Consider the following 26,902-nt stretch of genomic DNA (forward strand, 5'->3'; position numbering starts at 1 on the left):
TGCAGCAGCTGGAGAGATCACAGAGATTCCTCATTTGGAAAATCCAGGGCCTCAAACATCTACCTTACACAGATAGGCTGAAAGCCGTGTCCCTCTACTCAGTCTCCTACAGACTCCTCAAAGGTGTCTGGCATACAAAACAATGTCAGACCCCGCCCTGATGGGACTGCTGCAAATCTACAAGTCAAGCTCCATTCAAGTAACCCGCATCCGAGACCTCAACCTGGTCTGTGACATCAATAGGATTTGTTGACGGGACAGATTTGTGTCCCAGAGACTCCCCCTTTTGTGGACTAGACACCCTCTCCACATAATGCAGAGTACCTCATTAAACCTTTTAAAGTGCAACCTGGATTACTGGATGGGGAAAAGAAAATACACCCCTGGGATTCCACCTATGTCCCTGCTGGACAGTGGCATAGGGTGCTGACTTGTTGAAACATGGGCTAAATTCCTGGCTAGGCTTGTAAGGGCCTCAGGGCCAACAGCCTAGTAACTTCTTATGACCCTACAATCCTATGATCTAAAGGATTTGTAGACCAATAGTATTAAACAAACTAAAATACAGTTATTTAATTGGTTAAACTAGGATCAGTATCATAATATAACTGAATAACTTCCAAGAAAAATTCCACAAATTAAAAGCAAATTAAGAAGTCACAGCAGGCAGCTGTAAATGAATAACATAAGTATATGTTGTCTAACAACAGCAGTATATAGAGCAAATGTATATGGTATGTGCTGTTGAGACCCAAATCAATGTACAACTTTTCAATGGAATTCTGAAGTAAAATCAGAAAAAATAGGTCTGGGAGTCATATGGGAAAGCCACTGTACCCATAGGCAGGAGGCAAAGGCAAAGCTTCTTCCTAAATTTGATGACATCTGAGGTCGCACTAGCTTGGGGGGAAATGCAAATTCATTTAAGTATCCCATTGATGAAATAGGACTGAACAACATAACCACTTACAACAACAAATGGAAAACTATCAAGAATATCTGAGCAAATGATACACGTTATATAACCCCACACATACCAAAAACACACACACACACACACACACACACACACACACACACACACACACACACACAACAGTGCATTGCAGGATAATCTGTGTTTCTATTAAGTGTTAAAAATTATGTAAGCTATTCCAATAAGCTAAGAAATCCAAATCCAATTGAAACAGTAAACAGATGATACAAGCAAACTTCTCATTGCTTTAGGCTGTGGACCATTTTCTCACAACAGGTAAATGAGCAACATCAGGTCATTCAAAAACTGCAATAAGCCTGAATTATGAAATTGCTGTAGTAGCCAGATCCCAAAAATGTTCCCTGAGGGAGATGAAAGCCAAAGATTTCCAAACACGAGTTAATCCTAGTAAGTCCTGGTTTACCTTGACTTGCTGAACATGTAATAGCTTATACTGCTGTTTGGTTTGAGATTTTATTTGCTTGTTATACTACTCTTTGCTACTTATTGCAGAAATATATTTATACTTAAAAAAGTATATGTTGAGTGAGCTCTGAAATTAATAGGTAGCAGAGAAAGATTTTTTCCACTTTTGTAAATGACCACTCTTTCAGTTAGAGCAACCTTGGCAAATGAAGTAAGGTAGTGGGGGAGTGCATGAGATATTGACATGAATTCATGTTCCTCATGTAAATATATTTACAGCTTTTCTGTTCTTGATATTATAGTCTTCACGTTGAATTATTTAAGCAATCACATTTACAGCTTGTGCATTTCAATCAGACATAGTAAACTTGCAATCATGCATAGGCAAATGGAATATGAGGGTAGTTTTTAGTAAATCAACCTACAAATCACACTTTGGGATTCAGAAAGGCTTACTGCAATGTGGAAGTCATATTTTGGAAGGTTTCCACATCAAGGTAAACCTTTCCAATACAAAAGCAGCTGTATCACTATGGTTTTCCCACTGTGGGGGCTTAGTGCAAAGACCAATCAATCTGGGGAAGCCGTATGCTAATGAGGCAGTCCAGGGCATTTGCTAATATTTATTAGCCATTTTTTCTCTCCTATAAGTGTGCACAGCTCCTAACTAACTCAGATTCTCAGAACTGCTCTGCTGAGTTAATTTTAAAGGGCAACAATGGGATTCTATTACTAAATGGTCAACTTCTCTGTCTTTTTTCTCCGTATTTACTGTCCCTGCTATGAATAAACAGCAATATAGCATTTAAAATATTTTAAACTGACTTTTTCTCAACACTAGAACAATACCTTACTGTACTGTGGTGGTTTCACTTTCAAAAAACTTTTGTCCCACCCTTGAAAAGCTTGCTGCAGTCTCCAATTCACTGATGTCATCAAGGCCACTGAATACAAGTAGTTTTCTGGCCATTTCCCTCCCCAAACAAACATCACTACTTCCATCCTAAAAACCCACCCATGCTGTGATGATACAGCTCCCTGGTCCTTCCTCTACCCATACAGAAAGTAAAGGCTAGAACAAGGAAATGGTACATGAGTCAAGTCTCCTCCCTTGAGCTGTCAATCACAGTAGGTAACAGCTCAAACTACCCTTAGCACTTTTACAGTTAGGGAAGTTAGGTGTGAAGGGGGATGAGAGATGAGTCAAAGTAGTACAATTCAAGCTTCACAAAAGAATACAGTTTAGCCATACTAAATAGAAGCAGCAGTAAAAAGCACTTTGAAAATCTGTTCTGTGACATTTGCACTGTTTGTGTTTTAAGTAGTCATTGAACTGCATGAAATGTTACTTAAAACTAACTGACTGAAAGACAGCAGTGTATGCATATAAAATCAATGCAGTGACAGGATCTTTAGGAAGAAAGAGGCCTGTGTGATGTAATGTTTTACAGACAAGCACTGCATTGTGGGATACCTAGCAGCAGCCTAAACAAGCAGAATTACTTCAAGATGCCAGACCCCATGTGGTCAGACTCAGAAATTACGTATAAAAATATTTAAAAAAACTGTAAATAGTCCCAGAGTAGTGTTAAAATGTGGGAAACACCAAACCATGATGAAACAAACATGTTTTTTGAGTCTGTGGGTATGGTTCTCCTTTAACTCTAGGAGGAAAAAGAGAATACAGTCTTTTAATGGCATTCACATATTCTCTCCTATGTGAGTACTTAACATACAGGTAAGTACAGCAGTGCTGTGAGTGTATGTGTGCATGGGTGTGTGTATGTGTGTGAGTTTGTGTGCATGTGTGCATCTTTGTGCCTCATCTAAGTGTGTATGTGTGTTAGCATGTGGGTGCATGTCTGAGAATCTGAGTTAAATGGAGCTGTGTACAGAATGTGTGTGTCTGTCTGTTTGTGTGGAATATGTGAGTGTGAATGTTATGTGTGTGTAGGCGTGTGTGCTTGTGTGTGTTTTGTAGCTTGCATGCAGTTACTGTAAGTGGATGAATGTTTCCATGAGTGTGGATTTGTTTGTGGGTGCTGCTCGCAGGTGCACAATATGCGTGCATGGGAGTGTGTGTGTGTGTGTGTGTGTGTGTGTGTGTGTGTGTGTGTGTGTGTGTAGTGTGGGGGTTGTGTGTGTTTACATGCATGCAGGGGGTTGCCTATACTACTGCAATGAGTGAACTGATAGAGAGAACAATAGCACAGTCGGGTTTGACATAGCATTGTTCAAGTCAGTGACATGGTAATGAACTGCTAATGAGGTATTTTTCATTGTGGCTTTATTATGTCTCTGAATCAAAGATTCTCTCTGTCATGCTAAGTGACCAACCTAGACTGGCAAATTAGTATGGGTGGAGAGGACTCTGAATCCAAACCATAACACTTGAAAAGTCTGAAAAAAATTCAAAAAGTTCAGAGGTAATAAATGAAGTCACAGCAGCAGACAACTTCTGCCATCTTGTCACATAAGAACAGTTAATTTCCAAGTAGTTAAAGAGTGCAAAAAGGCAACTTCAATGTAATATGCAGTAACATTTGCAATACTAAGATTATTTAATGACTAAATCTGAAAATAAGTGAATAAAGTAAATTTTCTGGAATAAAACACGTGGCAGAGAAGGAAAATTAAGTAATTTTGCATATTAATGAAGTTGAAGTTGTGTAAGAATAATACAGTAACGTAAGGAAGAGGTAATCAGTGTTTCAAAGTAAACAAGACACCATCAGATGTGTAAGAGATAACAGTCAATTATTTTGCAAATTAAGCAAATACAAGGATATAAGGGCAATATGGGTTTCTTATTTAGATTAGTAACTACAAAAGTATGTGTGTTTTTGCAAAAAATGACAATTACTACAAAACTGATGGATGACTATTGGTTTATTTGTGGCAAGACACCCTGAAGAGTACAATGGATGAATGCAGAAAATATTAACGTGTACTTGGTGTGTAAGGCTCTTGATTCCACTAAACAAAATATGACACCTTATACTGAAAGAGCAGGGCTATGGAACCTAGCAAGTGATATTCCAAAAGATAACAAATAACAAAGTGCATGAGGTTCCAAATGTAACAGGAAACACAACATATGGAATAGTGTATAGTTTGGTAACTAAACTGCCTAAAAAGTTACCCTGGGGAAATTGTAAAAAATTTGCTCAAGCATGTGAACCTGCTGATTTGTTTGTATGTTTTTTTTATTTGTTTATTAATTAATCTCCCTGAACACAGCAATTATGAAGCACTGTCTGTTTATGCAATAAGTTTAACATCACACAGATGGCAAAAGGACTTATTTATACAAAAAGGCTAGATGAAGTCTGTTAGGAATTTGCTGCTTTAATCCTGTGGGCTAAACTGCATGGCAGGCAGGTCTGATAACTATGGAGTGTAGCAGGTTTCAAAACAGAAACCAAATGACATACGAAATTACTTTGGAATGCATATCAGAACTGGGGAGTCTATACAAGGAGCAAAATCTGGGAGGACGTAGAGACCTAGACTTGTGTGTGTGGCGTATGGAGTGAAAACACAGGAAAGAGACTATTTTCAAAGAAAATGTTTAACACATAAACAACTATTTAGCACAGCAGTAGCAAAGAAAACAGCAAACAGCGTGACACACTAGAATGTTAACAAAATGTTTATTAGAAAGGCTCGCCCAGACTCTGCTACACTTTGCTGTGAGGGAAAGGTTAGTTTGCTTTTTATTTCTTATATTACTTTATTGCCTTTTTCTATTTTGAATACTGTGATTTGTTTTATTTACCTTGTGTTTTACTTGTACTCTGCTTTTAACTGCATATTAAAACTTGAAAAGAGACCACAGCTCTCTCTCTTGTGAGTCAGGCAGAAATTTTTTTCTCCACCCTGCCACCAGGTTACTGTAGCGTTCTTAAACACCACTGTCTTTCTAGTTGCCTTCCCCTTATGTTAATCTGACCATATATCTCATTTTCTCTCTGTTTTTACTGGCTTGTGTGAGTAAGCACAAAATTATCATTTTATGAAATCACTCCCCTTCAACTATTTAAATTTATTGGCCATTCTACTGTATTCCATAGTACCAGAATACAAAAGTGACCACCCCCTTTCAATCTATCTTGCTGTTTTAAAAATAGTGACTCTCCACTAAAACTTAACTTTTTAGACAGGTAAAACTTAAGTTACCTACTTTCACATCTAACTCCTCTAGTGCACACTACAGTGTTTAGGATAAACCGTTTTTTTTCATCTTACCTTTAAGCATCCCTGTGACTAGCACTTGCTTTAAAACCTGCTAGAAAGCACTAGGAAGTCTTAAATTGATACAAGCACTCAACTCTCCTTTTTAATAAGGAGAAATTAATCGTAGGCACTAAACAGCCTATAATTGCAAAGTACCTTGCTAAGGTAAGGGAAAACAGCTCTTGTACTTTACAAAAAAAAGCACCAAACCAGGCATGTCCAAGGGTCAGCTTCCGGTGATTTATCCTGCCCACCTGGTGAATTTGGGCATACTGGGGCAATGCAGCAATTGTCTCATGTACACAGACAACCCTCTCCTCATACCCCCCCAACACTACAACCTGCGAGAGATGCACTTACATAGCCAAACTGGAAGCAAAGCTTTCTCCACGCAAGATTGTGCTAGGCAGTCAAGAGGAGAAGGTTAACACCCGCACTACACCTCAAGCAACACATAGCCCTTCTAAACTTACACCACCAACACCCACACATAGCAACACTAAACCCACATATGTGGAGGCCCTTAACATTAACCTGCCCTGCAACAAGAACCTTCAAAGCTGAAAGGCAAACAAACACCAATCACAACCAAAGTGTCACATAGCTCACAACACCAGTGTGCCACCCAACAACATCCCCTAAGGCAAGACAATGTACCCAACACTTAAGTCATAGGTGACTCTATAGTCAGGCACACTGCTGTCCCACTCACCAGGCTGAACAAGGGGAAAATTACAGTCAGCTGCCTGTCGGGTGCCAGGATCTGCCACATAACGCATGCACTCAAGTCACTCCACAACAAGTACAAATATGACTCTGTCATTGTCCATGTTGGAGCGAATGACTTGAGACGTACCCCCCTGGACTACATGAAAAGAGACATGGAAGACCTCTTGGATCATGTGGCCCAGGCAGGTATGACCCTAGCCCAGAGTAGCATCCTGCCTTCGCCCAGAATGATACCGCTGTATAAGGACAAAATGGGTGACTTCAACAATTGGCTAAGCTTCTGGTGCCATTCAAAGGGGATACAGTATCTGTCTGCCTGGGACGACATGATCGACAGACCACGATGCTTTGCCAGAGATGGTCTGCACCTGTTGCTCCTGGGATTCAGGTTATTTGCTAAGGCTCTTGCCACCCATATAGTGCCTTTTTTAGGCAAAGTTCAAAGGACAAAACAACCACTGTAACAGGTACAAGCATGCAAAATCTGAAGGTAATGCTACACAATGAAGTCTAAACCTCAAAATGCACTCTCTCTCAAGGCACTCCTAAAAATGGAGAACATCGATATCTGTGCAGTAACTGAGACCTGGTTCAAGGATCCAGAGAGCACCCCTGCAATACCAGGCTACAGCTGTTATCACACTTTTCGGCCACCAAACCAGGACCGAAACACTAAAGGTGGAGGAGTGATCATATTCACCAAGGATATGCATAACACCAGGCTAGTTGCCCAACACAATGCGTCTGAAATTCTCCAGGTGCAACTAACACTAGGTAAGATTGCAATCCAAATTGTAGCTTGCTACATATCCCTCACCATGCCCTAAGATTTTCACTACACCTTTCTAAACATACTGGAAAATATTAAGATGCAACCAAACACCCTAATACTGGGTGATTTCAACTACCCTGCCATTAACTGGGAAAACTACTTGTGTACCAACACATTTGCCCAACGGTTCTTGGAATTCATAAATTCCAACGCCCTGGATCAATTAATCCTTAGTCCCACCAGGGGCTCCAATATCCTAGACCTGGTCATTACTAACATGGGAAATCAATACTCCACACCTATGGTCACCCCCTCGTTGGTCAGGTCTGACCATAAGCTAATCACCCTTGACATCCACATTTCACCCCCACCCCCCAGTAAGGAAACCTCCATAAAAAACTTCTCCAAAGCCAACTTCATGCTACTCAAGTCAGAATCGACAAACTTCATGACATCCATGCATACGGGAACTAAATGTTCGACTGCTGAATCCTACACTAATGCAATGTACGAGCACATCCACTCATGCATGAATTGTGCCATCCCCAATAGAACCAAGCCACTCTTCTTCAAAAAAAGGAAGTCAATCTGGTGGTCCCTTGCCATAAACAAACTTTACAACAAAAGGAAGAAACTGTTTCAGAAAAGAGGAAAATCCCAGGATACAAAAATCTCCCTTACCAGCCTCAGTAAGAAGCTGAGATCCCTCATAAAATCCTCCAAAGCTAGTTACGAAAATAAAATTGCCAAAGATTCCAAAGACAACCACAAGGCCTTCTATAGCTATGTCAAGAACCTAAATGGCAATGCTCAGATCTGCTCTGAGCTACAACAGAATGGCATTAAATATACTTATCCCAAGGATATTACCAATATCCTGGCAGATCGATTCAGTGCAAACTTCACCCCCTCTCACCCCCTAAAGGGCCCATCTCAATACCGAAAGATTGCCAAATTCTGGTAATAACGGTCACACAGGTGAAAAATGCACTCTTCAAAGCTAAGAATACAGCATCCATGGGACCAGATGACATCCTAGGCTGTGTACTACATGAACTAGAAAATGAACTCTCACCTCACCTAAGTGTCATTTTTAATCATAGCCTCACCTCAGGCTTCATCTCCACTGAGTGGCGCACATCCACAGTTATCCCACTCCACAAGGGGGGATCCACCTTGGATCCCAGGAACTACTGCCCCATCAGTCTGACAAGCCTCATCTGCAAGGCCATGGAACATATTATCATGGAACTTATAAACAAAGACATTGGCAACCTTCAAACACTGGACCCCACTCAGTTTGGGTTTGTGAAGGGCCGATCTTGTCTCCTGAACCTGACTGACTTCTTCAAATCAGTCTCCAGAGCCGTGGACAAGGGTAAGGTGGTCCACACAGCCTATCTGGACATTGCCAAGGCCTTCGACACCATCCCCCACTCTGGAGTCATAGATACACTTACTAAGTTGGGCATTAATCCCTACATCACTCAATGGGTTGACAACTGGCTTACTGACAGAACCCACACTGTAAAAGTAGCCGACTCCAAATCCAGTTCCAGACAAGTGACAAGTGGAGTACCTCATGGTTCAGTCCTGGGACCGCTCTTGTTTGGCATCTACTTCTCTTAAGTACAGGCCAACACTAAGGGACTCTGGCTAACAAAGTTTGCAGATGACTGCAAACTGGGAGCCATTATTGAATCCCCAAATGATGTGGATATTCTACAAAAGGGCCTTACAGAAACAGATGCTTGGTCCCAGAGCCATGGGCTCAGGCTCAATGCCAAGAAATGTATAGTTATCCCCTTTGGGAAAAAACATGTACCCATGAATTACCACATAGGTGACAGTGCACTAAACACCAAAAGTATGATAAGAGACTTAGGAACACAGGTGGACAGTGATCTTACCTTCGATAACCACATCGCCACAACAGTCAGAAAATCCTTCTATGTGGCACACCTCATCACTAAGGGCTTTTCATCCAAAATAAGGAGGTAATTGTCCCACTGTACTCATCCCTCATTAGGCCCATTATAGAATGCAACACCCCGTTTGGTATGTACATCTCAAAACATCTGCAACAACTGGAAAGGCCGCAGAAATACTTCACTAAAAGAATCACAGGCCTAAAGCAGATGCCCTATGCTGACTGTCTAAAAAAACTCCACCTATACTCTGTCGCATATCGTCTACTCAGAGATGCTCTCTGCTTAACATACAAGGCCATGTCAAACCCAGAGTTGTTGGACATGCTACCCTTAAAGAAATCCCAATTCCTCAGAGACACACACTCCAGGGATCCAAACCTTGTCATCACAATGAACAAAACATGCTGGAGGCATAGGTTCCTGACCCAGAGACTCCCCAGACTCTGGAACAGACTGCCCATACATGTCAAGCAGAGCACCTCTTTGGCCCTCTTGAAAAGGAACCTTGATGATTGGATGGGAGATAGGAAATTCACCCCGGGGATCACATCAGTCACCCTGCTAGACAGGGGTCCAGGGAAGTAAATACTGTGGGAAGAAATAGCCAGGAAATTGTTATGGCTAGGCTTGTATAGGCCCTAGGGCCGATAGCCTAGTACCAATCTATGAACCTATGAACCTATGTGAATACTGCAGTTTAACAGACTACCCATTTTCCTATGAAATATGTTCAGTTAAAGTGTGGAAGACCACTGCATGAATCTGATATGTGCTTATTTAAACAAAACAAATATAAATAATGTACATGGGTCATTCTGGTTGTTAGTGAACTACAAGGTACATGAATGTTTTATTTATGAGCTCTGGTTATTGCTGATCATTAAAACAAATGCTTGGAGCATTTTCATAGCAACTCAGTGCTTAGTTAATATCAACAACTGTGAGGAGGTTATTTTGACATGTAGCTAGGTTCACATAACCTCCAAGTCTATAGATTGTGTGGTATTCGGAAATGCTGCTGCTCAAACAGTTGCCACCTTCACATGTGATAATAGTTAGATATGGGTTAAATGCTAATGACCTGGCTATAGCGATCTGCATATCATGTGGCACTCAGAATTTCTAGAGAAAGTAGCTAGAATACAGACTTCATGGAGGTTAGGTCATATCTCTTGTCTTTGAATGTTCATTATTTATTAAGCTCCTTGACAGGGCATAGCGGTCACAGAGTACCAGCCTTGATAAAATGCATTTGCATAAATGAAGAACTATATTTGACTGTAACAATATTCTGTGTTTTGAACTACAAAAGTTAAATTCTTACTGAAATATGGTTCAAATGCATCCTTCTGGAACACTTGTTTTCATGGAAATATAGATGACAAGGGGAATTGTTGGATCCAAAATTATGATTTATTCCTTACTGCATGTGGATCAGCAAAAAGTCTGAAAAGATTCAGTATACTGCATTCTGGAACATTACTGAGGAAAAACCATACAGTTATTTAACTGCTTTACTTTTCTTGAATGACAAAATAGTAGCACTCAGAAATAAATTAGCTCAGAAAGAATCTGCCATTTAACAGGCATAATGACAAAATAGCAGCACTCAGAAATAAACTCAGCAATTATCATTAGCTCGGAAAGAATCTGCCATTTAACAGACATTTTTCTTTATAACAACACAACATTCTCCAGAGACTCTAAGTACATATCTTACTGCATGAACAGAACCATAAAGTATGAATCTAATGAGCTGTTGAGTCTTTATTAAGAGGCAGAACAATTTGTGGTATATGAAAAGATGAAATAAGGGACATGCTTTATGATAAAAAGACTAACCCTTATAAAATGTGTGGCTGCCTGGAAATGAAGTAAAAATAGTAGTACGCAAATAAAATATCTGAATGAGAAAATGACTGTAAATAAAATAAAAAGTGAGCCAGATTATAAACCAAAATCATGGATAAAGACAGGGGCTGAATAAAGTTTGTAATTTAAAGGCAGTCCTATTACAGTGGGCTGCCTCCTTGGCCATGCTAGATGCTCATGAGATAGTCCAGGGGAAAGTCAATTGCTAATTAGGAATGTGCTCTCCCCCAGATCTGCCTGTCGTACAGCATTTATGCAGCCAACCTATTAATTTGACTGCATAACTTCGTATAATGTTTGTGGTAGAGTTCTTAATTAATTCTCAGGAAAATGTGTTTTAAAAGTAATGGATATTTAAAAGAAAGCATGTGAGAATGCAAATCCAAATCGAAGGACAGACAATGCATTATTGCAATTCAAGCTTCAAAAAGGTATGGCTATTATGAAGACAGGAAGAGCTACTTAGCCCTTAAGCAGTTTCAGAGAATAGGTTCATAGGTTTATATGAAGACAGGAAGAGCTACTTAGCCCTTAAGCAGTTTAGGAGAATAGGTGCTAGAAAAGGCCATTTTATAATAACGTGTAAAAGCAAAAACAAGCATGCTGACAAAAATGTGTATATGATGAACAGAAATATGAAACAAACTTTTTTTTTGTTACTCTGGAAGCAAAAAGGTTTAATATTGTAAAATTTGAAAAGCTTCTAATGCATATGAAGCAGTAAAGCAAGTGTTCAGGGCAGACTATTGAAAGAAAAATTTAAGAAGCAATGAACAGAATCTGGAATGGAATCTTGACACAGGTACAAACCACAGACTTTTGTCAGAAGGTGCTGTTAAAGCAATTGATACACTGCGCTTGGAGTTCAGGCATGATCTTGTACATGTTGTTAACCTAGTCTGGCCACTGAGGGCACTGCTGGATGAAAAATTGCTGACTAATAAGTACAAGTCTAAAATATTTATTCTTCTTTTTCAAACATTTACACTTAAAGGTGATGTGTAACATTTTGAGTTAAATGACTTGTAAGAAGTCAAGAATGGTAAAAAAAATGGGTGCTTACGTATTATTGCAACCATATTTCTATCCTCGTGTAATTCATAATGTTTTCACAAAAGGACTGTATTTTTAAGTAAAAAGTAGTGTGCAAACTCCTAATTACCACCATATCACATTACTTGTGAAACAGTAACAGGAATAGGAAATGCAAGCAGGACTCTGTCAACCAACCGCAAGTGGACATTTTTCATCCATCTCATTTTTTAAAACACAGAGAACCATGTGGTCTACTAAACTGACCAGAAATGCAGGGGAACTCTGATCCTCTATGTTTTACTTCTTGTAGTACTTTTGAAATAAGCTTCCGAAATCAACAGCTGAGAAACACTTATGATTCTTTAGGCTTAAATTACATGCTAGTTGCATCCATTAACTCCGACTCATGCTGTTATTGTTCAAACAATTTCATCTCTGTATTCATTAGGTATGCCACCAGCCTGTTCTTCTTGAAAGTCAAGCTCCTTCTTACCCTTTTTGTCATACTTACTCCTGTTACAATTCGTGTACTACTTTCCTAACACTTGCTGTAATGGCCGTTGTACACAAATATCACTTTAATGTATTTCTCATAGGCGGACCCCACTCCAAAGTTTCTGATCACTTTCACAATCACAACATAGAAATCCACCTCGATGGGAAAAGTGTGTGTAAAACTGATGTTAATCTACCTTTCAGATAACTTTACAACAACAGAAAGAAGGACTCCAGATTTGATGCTAATATCTGAAGACTGAGTTGATCACAACCTGGTTGCGATAATACAATGTAAGTCACCGTATTCCTCCCCACAAATACAGGGACAGCTTACTTATTTTTCCTGAAGTACAACTAGATAACACTATACTGTTGTTCATTTCAGTATTACTAAATGTAAATGAGAGAAATTTTTTGAAAACAGTGAATATATTATATATTATATATTATACGATGTTAGAATTCTGGTTGAGATAATATGTAAGTACCAAAAAATGAAGTCAGAGTGTAGAAGCAAATAATGCACGTGTTCAAACTCAGTCCTAAGAGTCACACATGCTTTTCAAAGAGTTTTCAAACCCATTATGCTGATTTTTTTAACATTAGGTGATATTCAGCTGTAACAACATCCATACAAATATATATATAGTATGGTTACTGTTGTAAACACAGATGTTAATATTTGTATTAATATTAAAGATAAGAATAAAGCTACTGTTTACAATTACAGAAGTAGTCTCAAAACCATTGCATATTTATTGTTTTAAGTACTGGATGCCAGCCAGGGTTTCTGGTAGATACAGCTACATGAAACAAGTTCCAAACTGTGCATATTTAATATTTCATTAGGATGGCACAAACTGCTTTGATAGGTTCATAGGCTATTGGCCCTAGGGCCTATACAAGTGTAGCCAAAATGATTCCCTGGCAATTGCTTCCCACAAATATTTACTTTCCTGGACCTCTGTTTACCAGGGCTACTGATGTGATCCCCGGGGTGAATTTCCTATCTCCCACCCAATCGTCGAGGTTCCTCTTGAAGAGGGCCATTGAGGCACTCTGCCTGACATGTATGGGCAGCCTATTCCAGAGTATGGGGAGCCTTTGGAAATGAATTAGCACCAGAGGTATTGCCGAGCACTGCTGCATGAGTAACTGAAGACTTGGAAGCTGTTGCAAGTGTAACTGATATTCTATTAGTGTGGCATAGACATAAAGAAAGCATGGCAAAAGACTCATACAGCTGCTAAACAGCTTGAGACAGCATACTGTCCAATTAAACTGTGACACCCCCCACTGGACCAGTAATCAAGGAGCCTCAATCCTCACCACTGGTAACAGTGGGGGACGTACACTGGGAGGATGACAAGTACACACACACACTATTTACAGATGCAGCTCTCTGCATCAAGTACAGTTTCCCTTCAGAGCACACAGAGACTACAGTCAGTCCGGGGCTGGTTCCTCCCTCTTTCTCCAGATCCCCAATAAGACCCCCCACTGGCACAGCTATAGAGTTGAGATCTCAGCTGAATGTCCGAGCCAAAACCTCCAGCACCCTCTCTGTCTAACCAGTGCTTGGTGTTAGCCCAGACTATAAGGTAGTTATCACAGTCACCAGCCAACTCCTTATCAGCTACTTTAAGGCCCTTAACAAAGTGTGTCCAATCTTATTCTGTAATATTAATATTAATATTAATACAAATGATAGTTTGACAAAGAGCAAGGCTATTAGGTGTGGCCAACACAGTGTCACCAAATAAAGATGCAAGTACTCTCAAAACTTAAATATTTCTAGACAGATCAGTCACAATGAATGGTTTAAATATATTTAAGCAATAACCCACGCCTGGGTGTGGGTAATGCTGGATTTACCCACAGTTGGTGTGGTTTGGTCATGAGGGCGAAGCCTGAGTGACCAAACAAAGACAACTGTGGGTATATCCAGCATTACCCACACCCAAAAATGAGTTATTGCTATTATACAATGACATTATTTAAGAAACAAAATACTTACTTTTCTTAAATAATGTCCTTGTATAATGGCGCCGTGCTGTCCTTCCACCACTGGACAGCTCCACTTTACCATTGCTGATGTGCTGCACATGCGTTTGGAACTTGCATTCCCATGCGTACCCAGTACATCAGTGCTCGGGAAAGTAAGCAACGGAGAAAAGAAGATCTCCGTTGCTACAATTTTTTTTTCTTTTTTAAACCCTTAAAATTAAAGACTATATCAACAGAAAAAAGTCCGGGCGATTGGACCTTTTTTAGTTGTATATTCTCAACGGGCACGCTGGTTGGGCTGGCCAATCAGTGTGCTCATTTTATGATGTTACCAGACAGTCATTGTATAATTAACAATAAATAAACAATAAAAGAACAAGAAAATACTCAGTATATAATCACAGTGACATCAGATTTCAAAATCACAGGATATGTTTGAAACAAAATTGCAGAACAGTCTCAAATAAATAAAGAAAAATATTTAAACTAAGCTTTGCTATATTCCTTACTATATCTAAGAGAATAATACTATTCCCTAGTAACTTACTAGAGCAAGGCAGATGTGGTGAATGGTTTTTGGTGTTGTCAGGTCCAAGACAGAATAAAGAATGCACTGTCTCTCTCAGAGAGTTCTCAAATTAATATTTCAAATATTACTGCTGGGATAGCTTGCAGAATGACATCATTTCTTGTCATCTGACTCTATCCCAGGTGAAACCCCCCACTGTTGAAAGCTGGCAGTATTTAGCATCTACTTGTGAAAATACATAGACCACAGATTTTTAGCAGATGCTGTAAGTCATAAAACAATTGCATTCCATCATACTTTCAGAGGTAGTAATTAGTTCACTCTAAAGACAATACAGAAAGCTTCTCAGCACAGACTCTGTGTCTGTAGCTGCAATGAAAACTGAAAGATACCATCTTTTATTGATTAGCTATAAAGTACTTTAACTTCAACTATTTTTCTGAAGTTAACCTCCTGTATTCCAGCTTCCACTTTTAAAATATATACAGTTAAACATTTACAATAGTGCATGTACATTTCTGTTCTATTCCAGTAGGGCACACTGTGGTTACGTTCCAAACAGCACTTTGCAAAAACCTTTTCAACACACACTTATGTACCAGCAGTTTGATATACATGACATACAGTTCTAATACATTTGTAACACAAGCACCTTATATAAATCATGTTGATATTCACAAATGAAATATAATTATTTACAAAATTCCAGATAGCTGTGCTGGCAGTATCCCCCTTTGTCACATAAATAGTTAAATAAGAGTAAGTGTAAAATAAGAGTGGCAAGTCTAAAACACCTAGGTCATATTCTAATGTCAGAGGGACTGAAATCTGATCTAGAAAAATAAGACAAAGCAATTGTTCAAAGGCCAAGGCCAGAAGTCAAGATGTCACTATAAATGTTTCTAAGAATGATGTACTACATTGCAAAGTCTGCACTGAGTATGTCACAGATAACTATAACTTTAAGAAAGACATTAAAACAAAATGCAGCCTAGGAACAGAGATACGGACAGGAACAGAACTTTGAAATGTTCAGAAAACTAAGGTTCCAGTGTTACAATGCAATGACATAAACAAGCCAGCTGTATTGCAAGCAGATGCTGTTCAGACTGGAATGTGAGATGTGGTTCTATAGCAGAACAGATCAGCTCCATAAGCAATTAAATATGTGCAAATGGTTATCCACAGATAGAAAACTAACTGTTAACAATAATGTGCAAATGGATGAAACTCCATGAATATGTTTATGGTAAAGAAGCTTAGCTGGCAACAGTCCACCAACCCTTGCAAAGCATATTCTAAAATTCCCTTTACAAGGAACCTCTGAGATTGCAGAAGATATTAATGAATTACTGAAATATCACTTGAAAGAGGAGTGGTTGCTGGCCCAGAAATTGTAGTTTATTGGCCGTTTGGGCAGCTTTTTCCATTTCATTCAACTTTCTGGTCTAAAAGCCCGTGTTTGCGATTTTCCACCTTTCCTGTAACTAGTCTAGTCCAGATACAGATTTGCTGTATCCAGAACTGTATGCAAGCTTCTGAGCCCCCCCCCCCTAGCCTTTGTGTGTTGGAAGGAAGTCTTCTAGCTTATCAGTGGGAGTGGTAAGCACTAGGTAGCCTATCTACCACAAGAACATTGGTTTCTGGCCCAGAATTTGTAGTTTATTGGCTGTTTGGGAATTTTTCCATCTCTTTCAACTTTTTGGCTTTAAAGCCCACATTGCGCTTGTTTCCCACCTTTCCTGAGCTAGTCTAGTCCAGATACAGATTTGCTGTACTCAGGACTGTTTGAAAGCTTCTGAGAGGTGCCAAAGTCTGCTCTTCAATTTTTCCCTTAAATCTGCTCGTTCTCTCCTCTCCTGCACTTTTAATAGCTTATTAGTCTAGCACTTTACCATACCAGATTTCTTGTAGCAATTATTGTAGCACACAAAAATGCTACCAGCACTAAACGTTCTACAAGGAAACAGTTCCAGTACTTATTATTAATGGCCACCCCTCCAGGCATGTCTAAAGGTCAGTTCCCTGTGATTTCTCCTGCTAACCTGGTGAACTTGGGCATCCTGAGGCAATGTAGCAACTGCCTCATGTACACCGACAACCCTCTCCTCTTACCTCCCAACACTCAGACTTGTGAGAGATGCACTTATATATCCAAATTGGAAGCCACACATTCTCCAGCCAAGACCGGAATAGCTGGTCAAGAGGAGAAGGTCAAGACTTGCACCACACCACATGGAACACATAGCCCTCCAGAATACATACCAGCACTGCCTTCACATAAAAACACAAACCACACACCTAACTTCGCAGAGGCTCTCAATAAAAATCTACCCAAACAGCAGAGACCTCCAAGGCAGAAACACACTTGACCACCACAACACAACACCAATCACGAGACACATAACTGTCCTAAACAGTGTGCCACTCAACCAAAGCCCCTAAGGTAAAACAGCATGCCCAGCACACTAGTCATAGGTGACTCTATAGTGAGGCACACTGATGTCCCACTCACTAGGTTAAATAAGGAGAAAGTAACAGTCAGCTGCCTGTCAGGTTCCAGGATCCACCATATAACGCATGTACTCAGGTCCCTCAACAACAGGTACAAATATGACTCTGTCATTGTACATTTGGGTGTGAATGACTGAGACATACCTCCCTGGACTACATGAAAAGAGACATGGAGGAGCTCTCAGATTATGTAGCCCAGGCGGGTATGACCCTAGCCCTGAGGAGTATCCTACCATCACCCAGAATGATACCACAGTACAAGCAGAAAATTATTTATTTCAACAATTGGCTAAGTTTCTGGTGTCATTCTAAGGGGATCCAGTATCTGTCTGCCTGGGATGACATGACTGACAGACCTCGATGCTTTGCCAGAGATGGCCTGCATCTGTCACCCCTGGACTTCCAGATACTGGCCAAGGCTCTTGCCACCCCTATAGTGCCTTTTTAGGTGGTGTTCCAAAGACAAAATTACTACTGTAACAGCTATAAACAAATGCAATCTGAGGGTCATGCTGCTCAATGCTAGAAGTCTAAAACTCAAAATGCACTCACTCGAAGCACTCCTTAAAATGAAGAACATTGACAATTGTGCTGTAACAGAGACCTGGTTCAAGCCAGCAGAAAGCACCCCTGCACTACCAGGCTATAACTCATTCCACACCTTTCGGCCCTAGAACTTGGACCGAAGCTCCAAAGGTGGTGGTGTTTCCATATTCATAAAGGATGCGCACACCTCCAGACTGGTAGCCCAACATAATTCATCAGAGATACTTCAGGTGCAGCTAACACTGGGTAAGACAGCGATTCAGGTCGTAGCCTGTTACAGGTCCTCAACCATGTCCAAAGACACTCACTCCATGTTCCTAAGCACACTAGAGAATATTAGGGTCCAACCAAACACACTCATACTGGCCGACTTCAACTGCCCCTCCATTAACTCGGAAAACTACTCATGTACCAATACACTTGCCCAATGTTTGCTGGAATTCATTAATTCCAGTGCCCTGGACCAGCTCGTTCTTACCCCCACTAGAGGTACAAACATCCTTGACCTGGTCATTACCAACATGGGCGACCATTAGTCAACTCCTCCCTAGTTAGATCCGACCACAAACTAATCACCTTGGAAGTCCACATCCCTCCCACCCCCACAAAGGTAACCACCATGAAAAACTTCTCTAAAGCTAACTTTGGACTCCTAAGAACAGAGGTGGCTAACTTCACGGCACCCATGCAAATGGAGCATAGTTGCATGACTGCCGAGTCATACACCAATGTACTGTACAAACATGTACACAAATGCATGGATCTCACCATACCCAATAAAACCAAGACACTCTCCTCCAAAAAAAAGGAAGCCAATCTGGTGGTCCCCTGCCATAAACAAACTCTACAACAGGAGGAGGAAACTGATGTGGAATAAGGTGAAGTCCCAAGACTGGAAAAACTCCCTTATCAGCCTCAACAAAAAGTTGAGATCTCTCATCAAATCCTCTAAAGCTAGCTATGAAAACATAATTGCAGCAGATAGTAAAGACAACCACTAGGGCTTATATAGTTATGTAATGAACCTCCACGGCAATACCCAGATTTGCTCTGAGCTACTGCACAATGGTACCTCCTATACCGAGCCAACAGATATTGCCAATATACTGGCCAACAGATTCAGTGCCAACTTTTCCCCTCCCCTCCAAAGAACCAATCACAATACCAGTAGATTGCCAGGCTCTCAGTATTACTGCTGCACAGGTTAAAACAGCACTGTCCAAGACCAAGAATACAGCTTCTATGGGACCTGACAATATCTCTGGCTGTGTTCTACATGAACTACAGAGTGAACTGGCACCACACCTGTGTGCCCTGTTCAATCACAGCCTCACCTCAGGCTTTGTCCCCACCGAATGGCGCACTGCTATAGCCAGCCCTCTCCACAAAGAAGGAGTGACTACAGACCCTGGGAACTATCGCCCTATTAGCCTGACAAGTCTGATATACAAAGCTATGGAACGTATCATCACAGACCTAACAAACAAGGATATAGGGAATCACCAAACTCTGGATCCCACACTGTTTGGTTTTGTGAAGGGTAGATCATGCATGTTCAACTTGGTCGACATCTTTGAGTCAGTCACCAGAGCTGTGGATGAAGGGAAGGTGGTTCATACAGCCTACCTTGATCTGCCCAAGGCCTTTGATAGCATTCCCCACTCAGGAATCATAGAAAAACTCACTAAGCTAGGCATCAACCCCTATATCACTAGGTGGGTTGCAAATCGGCTTGCAGATAGAGCCCACAGTGTGAAAGTAGCTGACTCCAAGTCAGAATGCCGACCAGTCATGAGTGGAGTCCCACAGGGATCAGTCTTGGGTCCTCTCCTGTTTGGTATCTATTTCTCAGAAGTCCAGTCCAACACAAAGGGACTCTGGCTAACAAAATTTTCAGACGATTGCAAGTTGGGAGCCATTATTAACTCCTCAAGTGATGTTGACATCCAACAGAAAGGCCTCACTGAGACCAACGACTGCTGTCAGAACCATGGTCTTAAGCTCAATGCCAACAAATGTGTCATCATCCCCTTTGGGAAAAACCCAATTCCCATGAAATACCACATCGATAGTAGTCCACTGAACACAGAAGGTGTCATAAGAGATCTGGGAACACAGGTTGACAGCAACCTCTCTTTTGACCACCACACTGCCACTGTGGTCAGAAAGTTCTTCTATGTGGCACATCTCATTACTAAGGGTTTTGCATCCAGGAAGAAGGAGGTCATTATCTCCCTCTACTCTTGCCTCATTAGGCCAGTCAACGAGTACAATGCCCCATATCTCATTACTAAGGGCTTTGCATCCAGGAAGAAGGAGGTCATTGTCTCCTTCTGCTCTTCCCTCATTAGGCCAGTCATTGAGTACAATGCCCCATTTGGCATGTACCTCACTAAACACCTGCAACAACTGGAGAGACCGCAAAAGTACCTTACAAAGAGGATCCTAGGCCTTAAACACTTGTCCTATATGGACAGACTAAAAAAACTCCAACTATTCTCTGTCTCATATCGCCTAATTGGATGCAATCTCTGCTTGACTTATAAAGCCATGTCTGACCCAGCTTTGTTAGAAATGCTACATCTAAAGAAATCCCAATCCCTCTTCACCACACGTTCCAGAGACCTCAACCTCATTACCACAATCAACAGAACGTGCTGGTGGAACAGGTTCATAACCTAGAGACTGCTCATGCTATGGAATAGACTTCCCATACATGTCAAACAAAGCACCTCACTGGCCGTCTTCAAGAGATATCTTGATGAGTGAATGGGAAATACAAAATTCACCCCGGGATCACCCCAGTGGCTCTATTCGACAGAGGCACTGGAAACTATGGTCGGGTGGCACATTGCCAGGGTAATCCTATGGGCTAGACTTGCAGAGGCTCCAGGGCCATTAGCCTAATACACACCTATGAACCAGTGAAAGCAAAATACAGACTAAGTTAGAATCTATGTATAGCAAACAGGTTAATTATGGCACATTTTCTAGAGATACATGAAGAGCTACTGCAGTATGAACGTGAGATTTTTTTGGGTAATACTGCTGTTACACAGCAGAATATTGTAGATAACAGACAACAGAGAAAAAAGTAAAAGATTTCAGGGATGTAGTAATACTGATTTATTAAAGCTGTAGCTATTGGAAGTTCTTTATTTACTTACTTACTCTTTATTTATTGGGTTTAGTCCCACTAGGCCACTGTTCTCGTTTCAGGGGAGACTTGAGGTAGTATTCCTACTTAACTAGGGGAAATTTGGTCAAGTTTCTTTCTTCGATAAAATCTTTTACATCCACCTGAGCTATCACCAACTTAGGCAGATGGGACCTTGGTTTAATATTTCATCTGAAAGATGGCATACACAGAAGTGTGGCATCTTCTTGTGATGCACTGAATGGTTGGTGATGGAAAATTAGTACAAGTATTTAGTGTGGGAACAAGAACCCACAATCTTCTGATCTTCCATCAAAAAAGGCAAGTATGCCACATGTTGAGGCTCTGACACCAACAATGTTACAATCAAAGACTGCCCTGAGCAAAAATAATAAATAAGGAAAAAAATGCAGTCTTATTTTTTTCAAAGTAGAAATTAGTTTTTTTCTTGGCTTAGTGTTAAAAGCTGACAAAATAACATTTCCCAGTGAAATGGAAATTCAAATGCTTGACAAGATGCATGAATCACAACAGACAATATTAAACTGCAGTGAAAGAACAATAAATACAATGTATTGGCCAGGAATGTTAACATAGAAGGTACAGTTGTGTAAGCTGCACTTACCCATAACAGTAGATGTTAGGATTTCTCACTGCTACAATAGTCTTTAGGCTATATGGGTTGTGCCTTGCCCAGGAGACAAACATTGACCTGCTTGTAAAGCTCCCTCTTACACTTCTACTCTTAAAGCTGATTAGACAGCACTGAGGAGGGAAATGAGCAGACAGAGGGAAAAATCTTCAGGACTTTCTGGCCTGAAAGTTGAAAAGCAGTATACTCACCCTGTACTAAACAAACAAGAAATAACCACCAAGCTTTTTCCCTATGCTACTAGGGAGGTGGTTTGTGGGTGTGGCTATTGCAGTAATGAGGAATTCGAACATCTACAGCTACGGGTAAGTGAAATTTGCACAACTATGTTGTATTCAGCATTTTTATTGCTTCAGTAGTCTTTAGGCTATATTGGTTGTTTACCAAAGCCTACCCAACTTGGTAGGAGAAAAGATCTGGATCGAGAAGCCACAGGAGAATTGTCCTAGCAAAGCTAGTCCTGGATCTATACAATAAAATTTAGTATGCAATTCCTTATACAGGTATGTACAGATGACCATGCAGCTGTTTCTAGAGAGCTTCTAGAGTTTACCCATTTGTAATATGCCATCAGATAATACAAGGCCCTTGCAGAAGGTGCCTTAATACTGCCTGGAAGTAGTTTATCATGATGGGTATAACAAAATGGCCAAGGATGACCAACTAGTAATTGTCTGTTTTGCCTGGGTTATCCTTTCTTAGTGCCAATACAAGAAATAAATAGTCAATTGACTTTTCTAGAGGACTTAGTTCTGTCAAGATATAACCTGCACTGTCTACGCTTATCCAGAGTATGTGGAATCCTTTTTCCATAGTTCTGTGGGTTAGGACAGAACACTGGGAGATTGATGGCCTTATTCAAAGAGACTCTGAGACAATCTTAGGCATTAATAAAGGATTTGTTCCTACTGATACCCTATGCCAAAGCAGATCGGATAGGGTATCCCCACCACTAGAAGAACAGTTTTCTGTATAATGAACTTTAAATCTGTCTGATGTCCAGGTTTAGATTAACATGTAGTTAACATTTCCAGTAGAAAGTTAAGATCTCAGAAAGAAGCAACCTGTTTGCAAGGTGATGTTACGTGAAACACTCATATCTGAAACTTTTACAAAAAAAACTTTGAAGAAAGAGAAGGATCCATGGGCAGACATATTGCTGTAACCACAAGTTGTACCTTGACAAAGCAGTATGAAGGCCAGAGGCTAGTACCTCACACAAATATTTGAGTTGCAGTTGTACATTCCTACATAGGGCCCTGGTTAATGGGTAGGCACCAACTAGAAAACTCTTCCACATGTCAAGATAAGATTTTTTAGTACCAGGATTTCTTGCTTCCTTTAGTACCTGTTGCACATCTTCTAAAATGAGGTACATAAAAGGTAGCAGAATCCAGGCAGATACGGGTTGTATCAACCTTCTCCCCCCATCTTGTGTGGGTAGCTGTAGATCATGAGGAAGCTTGTGGTAATTGCCCTTGGTCAATTCCATAAAAATGGAGAATAAATATTCCCTGGACCAAAAAGAAGACACCACAAATATTTTTTGGAAAGTCCTTCTGAATTTTCAGAATTAACTAAGTGGTATGTTGGTTTCACCCGAATCTTCTCAAAAATCTATTTCCATGTATATTGGATAATTTAAGCTCCAAGCATTTCTGCAAGAGTTTGTCAATACTATCTTTGTAAGACAAAATAAGATCCCCTCTGCTACATCTGTAAAACAATGCAAACAGATTTAATGTCTCAGGCTCTCAAACTATAATAATGTATTGAGATTAACAATCATTTTAGTTACTTTCCTCTGTGTGGATAAGGAAAGTTAGGTTATAACAGGAAAAGCTCCTCATTAAGCAGTATGACAGCTGCACCTGGAGTCCAAATATCCTCACCAGTCCTAACCATGGGCTGGAGCATGTCGGGAGAAGAAGGTGTGTCAGCAGGTCCAGTGAAGGAGAAGAAGGAGGTTGTGGGGACAGCTGATGATCAGCTGCAAAGAGCAAAAAAAATGTATTTGGCAATCTAAAGGTTCAAAGGAATGTTATGTGAGTATTATGCTCCCACATGGAGAAAAGGGCATTGCACTGATTGAATTAAAAAAAGCAGAGATGAATTCAACTCTTAACAGAGTCATTGTTTCTAAGACTTGAGCATCTCACTAATTTTTTGCCATACTATACTTACTTTAAGACGTTTCTGTTTTGATAAATAGGCATCATGGAGCTCTGGGTTTTCATGAGCAAGTTTCCTGAGCTCAACTTCGGTATTCCCAATTTGGCCTTGTAAAAATAATGAAACATAAACTATGGTTAATGGTGTACTCAGAATACTTGGCTTCAAATGCACATTTAGTTTAAGGAATCAGATGCAAACCAGGAAGAAGTCTAACAACCACAGATATGCTTATTTCTAATTTCAAGCTCTTCAGTGTTGCCAGTGTTGCATTACCGTAACAGACAAACAACAAAAAAACGTTATGGAAGATTAATTTAAATAGTTCAAAAAAGCTAGGCAAAGTGATTTCAAAAAGAATTATAAATGTTCTTTGTTTACCTAATGTCTTGGTTCCGTGGAATAATTAAAGTTCCATCCGTGCTGAATTTCAAATTGGCATTTAGGAAAACTTCTATAAAATTATTTCTTAGTTCTGTTATTCTTACTGCAGCTGTCAAGAATGCTAAAGTGCTAATGACGAGGAATTTTAGGATTTGGAATGGCTCATACAACATAGGACTAGTACATGAAAAGGTATATGGGCTGCAGAACGGATGTGCTAGTGAGGAACAGACAGTTGGTATCGAATATATCTATTTGACTGAGACCATAAGACTGAAATTTCAAAATACTGAAAAATCACTTGACTGAAACCCATAATACTGAAATCTTACAATGCTAAATTTCAACATACTGAATTGTAAAGTGGACGATATAAAACCAAAGCACACTTTCGCAAATTCCCGTTCAGTGAACCGTCGATCTAAATAAAACAGAGCACTACAGTGGGGATAAGGGAATATATCTGTTTCCCCACTGTAATGCGATCTCAAAGTTAGCATATTTAATGTAGCGGGGTGTGGGGGGCACAGCCCCACCACACGGGGGTGCAGGGGGGCAAGCCCCCCTGCAAAAACACAGTTTAAATTATTTTTTATTTTAATTGCCGGTTCGCTGAACCAGAATTCGCAAACGTGCACTTTCGTTGAAGTGCACTTTCGCGAAAGTCAAGTTGTACTTTTTTGTTCGAAATAATGGTATTTCGATCAAAAAAAGTAGGCCCATATATATATATATATATATATATATATATATATATATATATATATATATATATATATATATATATATATACAAATGAACTACACAGCATGACTAGCCATGATGACACAATTCAGAGACAGCTATAATGTGCGTAGTCAGTAAAACACCATTGTGAAACATTACAAACAGTTTTGATGTACTAACTCTTGTGTATTATAGTCACAGCTGCCAAAAAAAGCAATTACTAGAAAATGGAAATCAAAGTCTAAACCAACTGCATTTGGAATATTGAATATTGTAACAGAGATAAAAGAACTAGAAGTGGGATCTTTAGAAAAGGGTAAAGAGCAAGTTACATAGAAAAAAAATGGGAATTGTGGGAACAGAACATGCAAAATAATATTTTGGAGGAGGAATAGGGTTTAGGAGAAGGCATGTTTTGAATGAGCTTTGTAATGTTTGACTGACAATGACTGGATATATAATGTTTGCATTTGAATGTCAATATGGTTTGTTTTCATTTATGTAAATGTATGATTGTCTATGTCACAAGTGATAATTTAATAAAGATGTTTCTTTAAAAAATAGTTCCTTAATAGCAATGTTTCTAAACTCATGCATATTATTCAGATTCTCCCTTACTTTCTCTGTAAGTACTCTGCAGTTGTGCCTGTTCTTGTTCTGTGTGATTTCCCCTTGTTCTACAATACATCAACCTATGTCAGTCCCTCTGAATAATTCTTGTTACTACTTCACTATATATCTTTTTATTTTATTTATTTCCTATTTTAAACCCCACTTTCATTTTAACCCACTCACTAGGTATAACTTCTGAAGAAATTTCTATTTTCTCTAAAATATGTCAAAGAATTTCAACTACCCATTCCTTAAATTCCTCTCTTTTTAACAGGTAGATGGGCATGCAGTGTCTCATTTCTATTTCATTACCATGCATTTTTATCTTATTTGTTATTGGTGTATGTTTGGAAATAGTTATTGGATATGTCTTGAAGCTTTCAATTAAATGGATGTATTCCTGTGAAATACAATTTTTATCTAGTCTAGCCCAGTTATTGTACCTCGGGGAACAATATGTAAATTCTCTCTGAGTTACTACTACTGAATTCATGTCTTCCATACCAAATATTTTCATAAATTTCTTCATAAAACTACTTCTTTTATTATGCATAAAAGTAAAGGAAGCAACAGACCACATCTGTAGAAAATGCAAAATAGTTTAATCCACAACGAACATAGAATGGTGAGCGCTTTCGTGGGCCAAGCCACTTCATCAGACATTGAAACAAAGTATAAAATTCCTTTATATATCATCCTACACTCACTAATTGGGACCCCACCTTAATTTAAAGTCACAGGTCATTCTATGTGCAAATAAAAGACATAGAATGACCTGTGACTTTAAATTAAGGTGGGGTCCCAATTAGTGAGTGTAGGATGATATATAAAGGAATTTTATACTTTGTTTCAATGTCTGATGAAGTGGCTTGGCCCACGAAAGTGCTCACCATTCTATGTTCGTTGTGGATTAAACTAGTTTTCATTTTCTACAGCTGTGGTCTGTTGCTTCCTTTACTTTTTATGCATTAGGACTATTTCTTGGAAGTACAGTTTACCAGCATCACCTGTTTTGTACTTTTCTTACTTCTTTTATTGTATTTTCTCTTCTATGTCCAGAGATACATCCTCACTGTTGCAAGTCAAGTTCAGTCCCCACCTATAAGTAATATTCTCTGGTGAAAGCAG

The 26,902-nt window shown here is 39.7% G+C and overlaps 1 protein-coding gene across 3 annotated transcripts in view; it reads right to left on the bottom strand.

Moving 5' to 3' along the window:
* Positions 1–26,902, bottom strand: part of GDAP1 (ganglioside induced differentiation associated protein 1) — a 178,860-nt gene that overhangs the window by 53,180 nt on the left and 98,778 nt on the right. For all 3 annotated transcript variants that reach the window (XM_044067210.1, XM_044067212.1, XM_044067211.1), the window contains one exon: positions 24,065–24,159. In XM_044067210.1, the coding sequence (XP_043923145.1) occupies positions 24,065–24,159 (95 nt within the window). The remainder of the gene's footprint in view (positions 1–24,064; positions 24,160–26,902) is intronic.

Source organism: Protopterus annectens, chromosome 3.part1 (genome assembly GCF_019279795.1).
Source record: "Protopterus annectens isolate FY-2018-M chromosome 3.part1, PAN1.0, whole genome shotgun sequence".
NCBI classification, from domain to species: Eukaryota; Metazoa; Chordata; order Ceratodontiformes; family Protopteridae; genus Protopterus; species Protopterus annectens.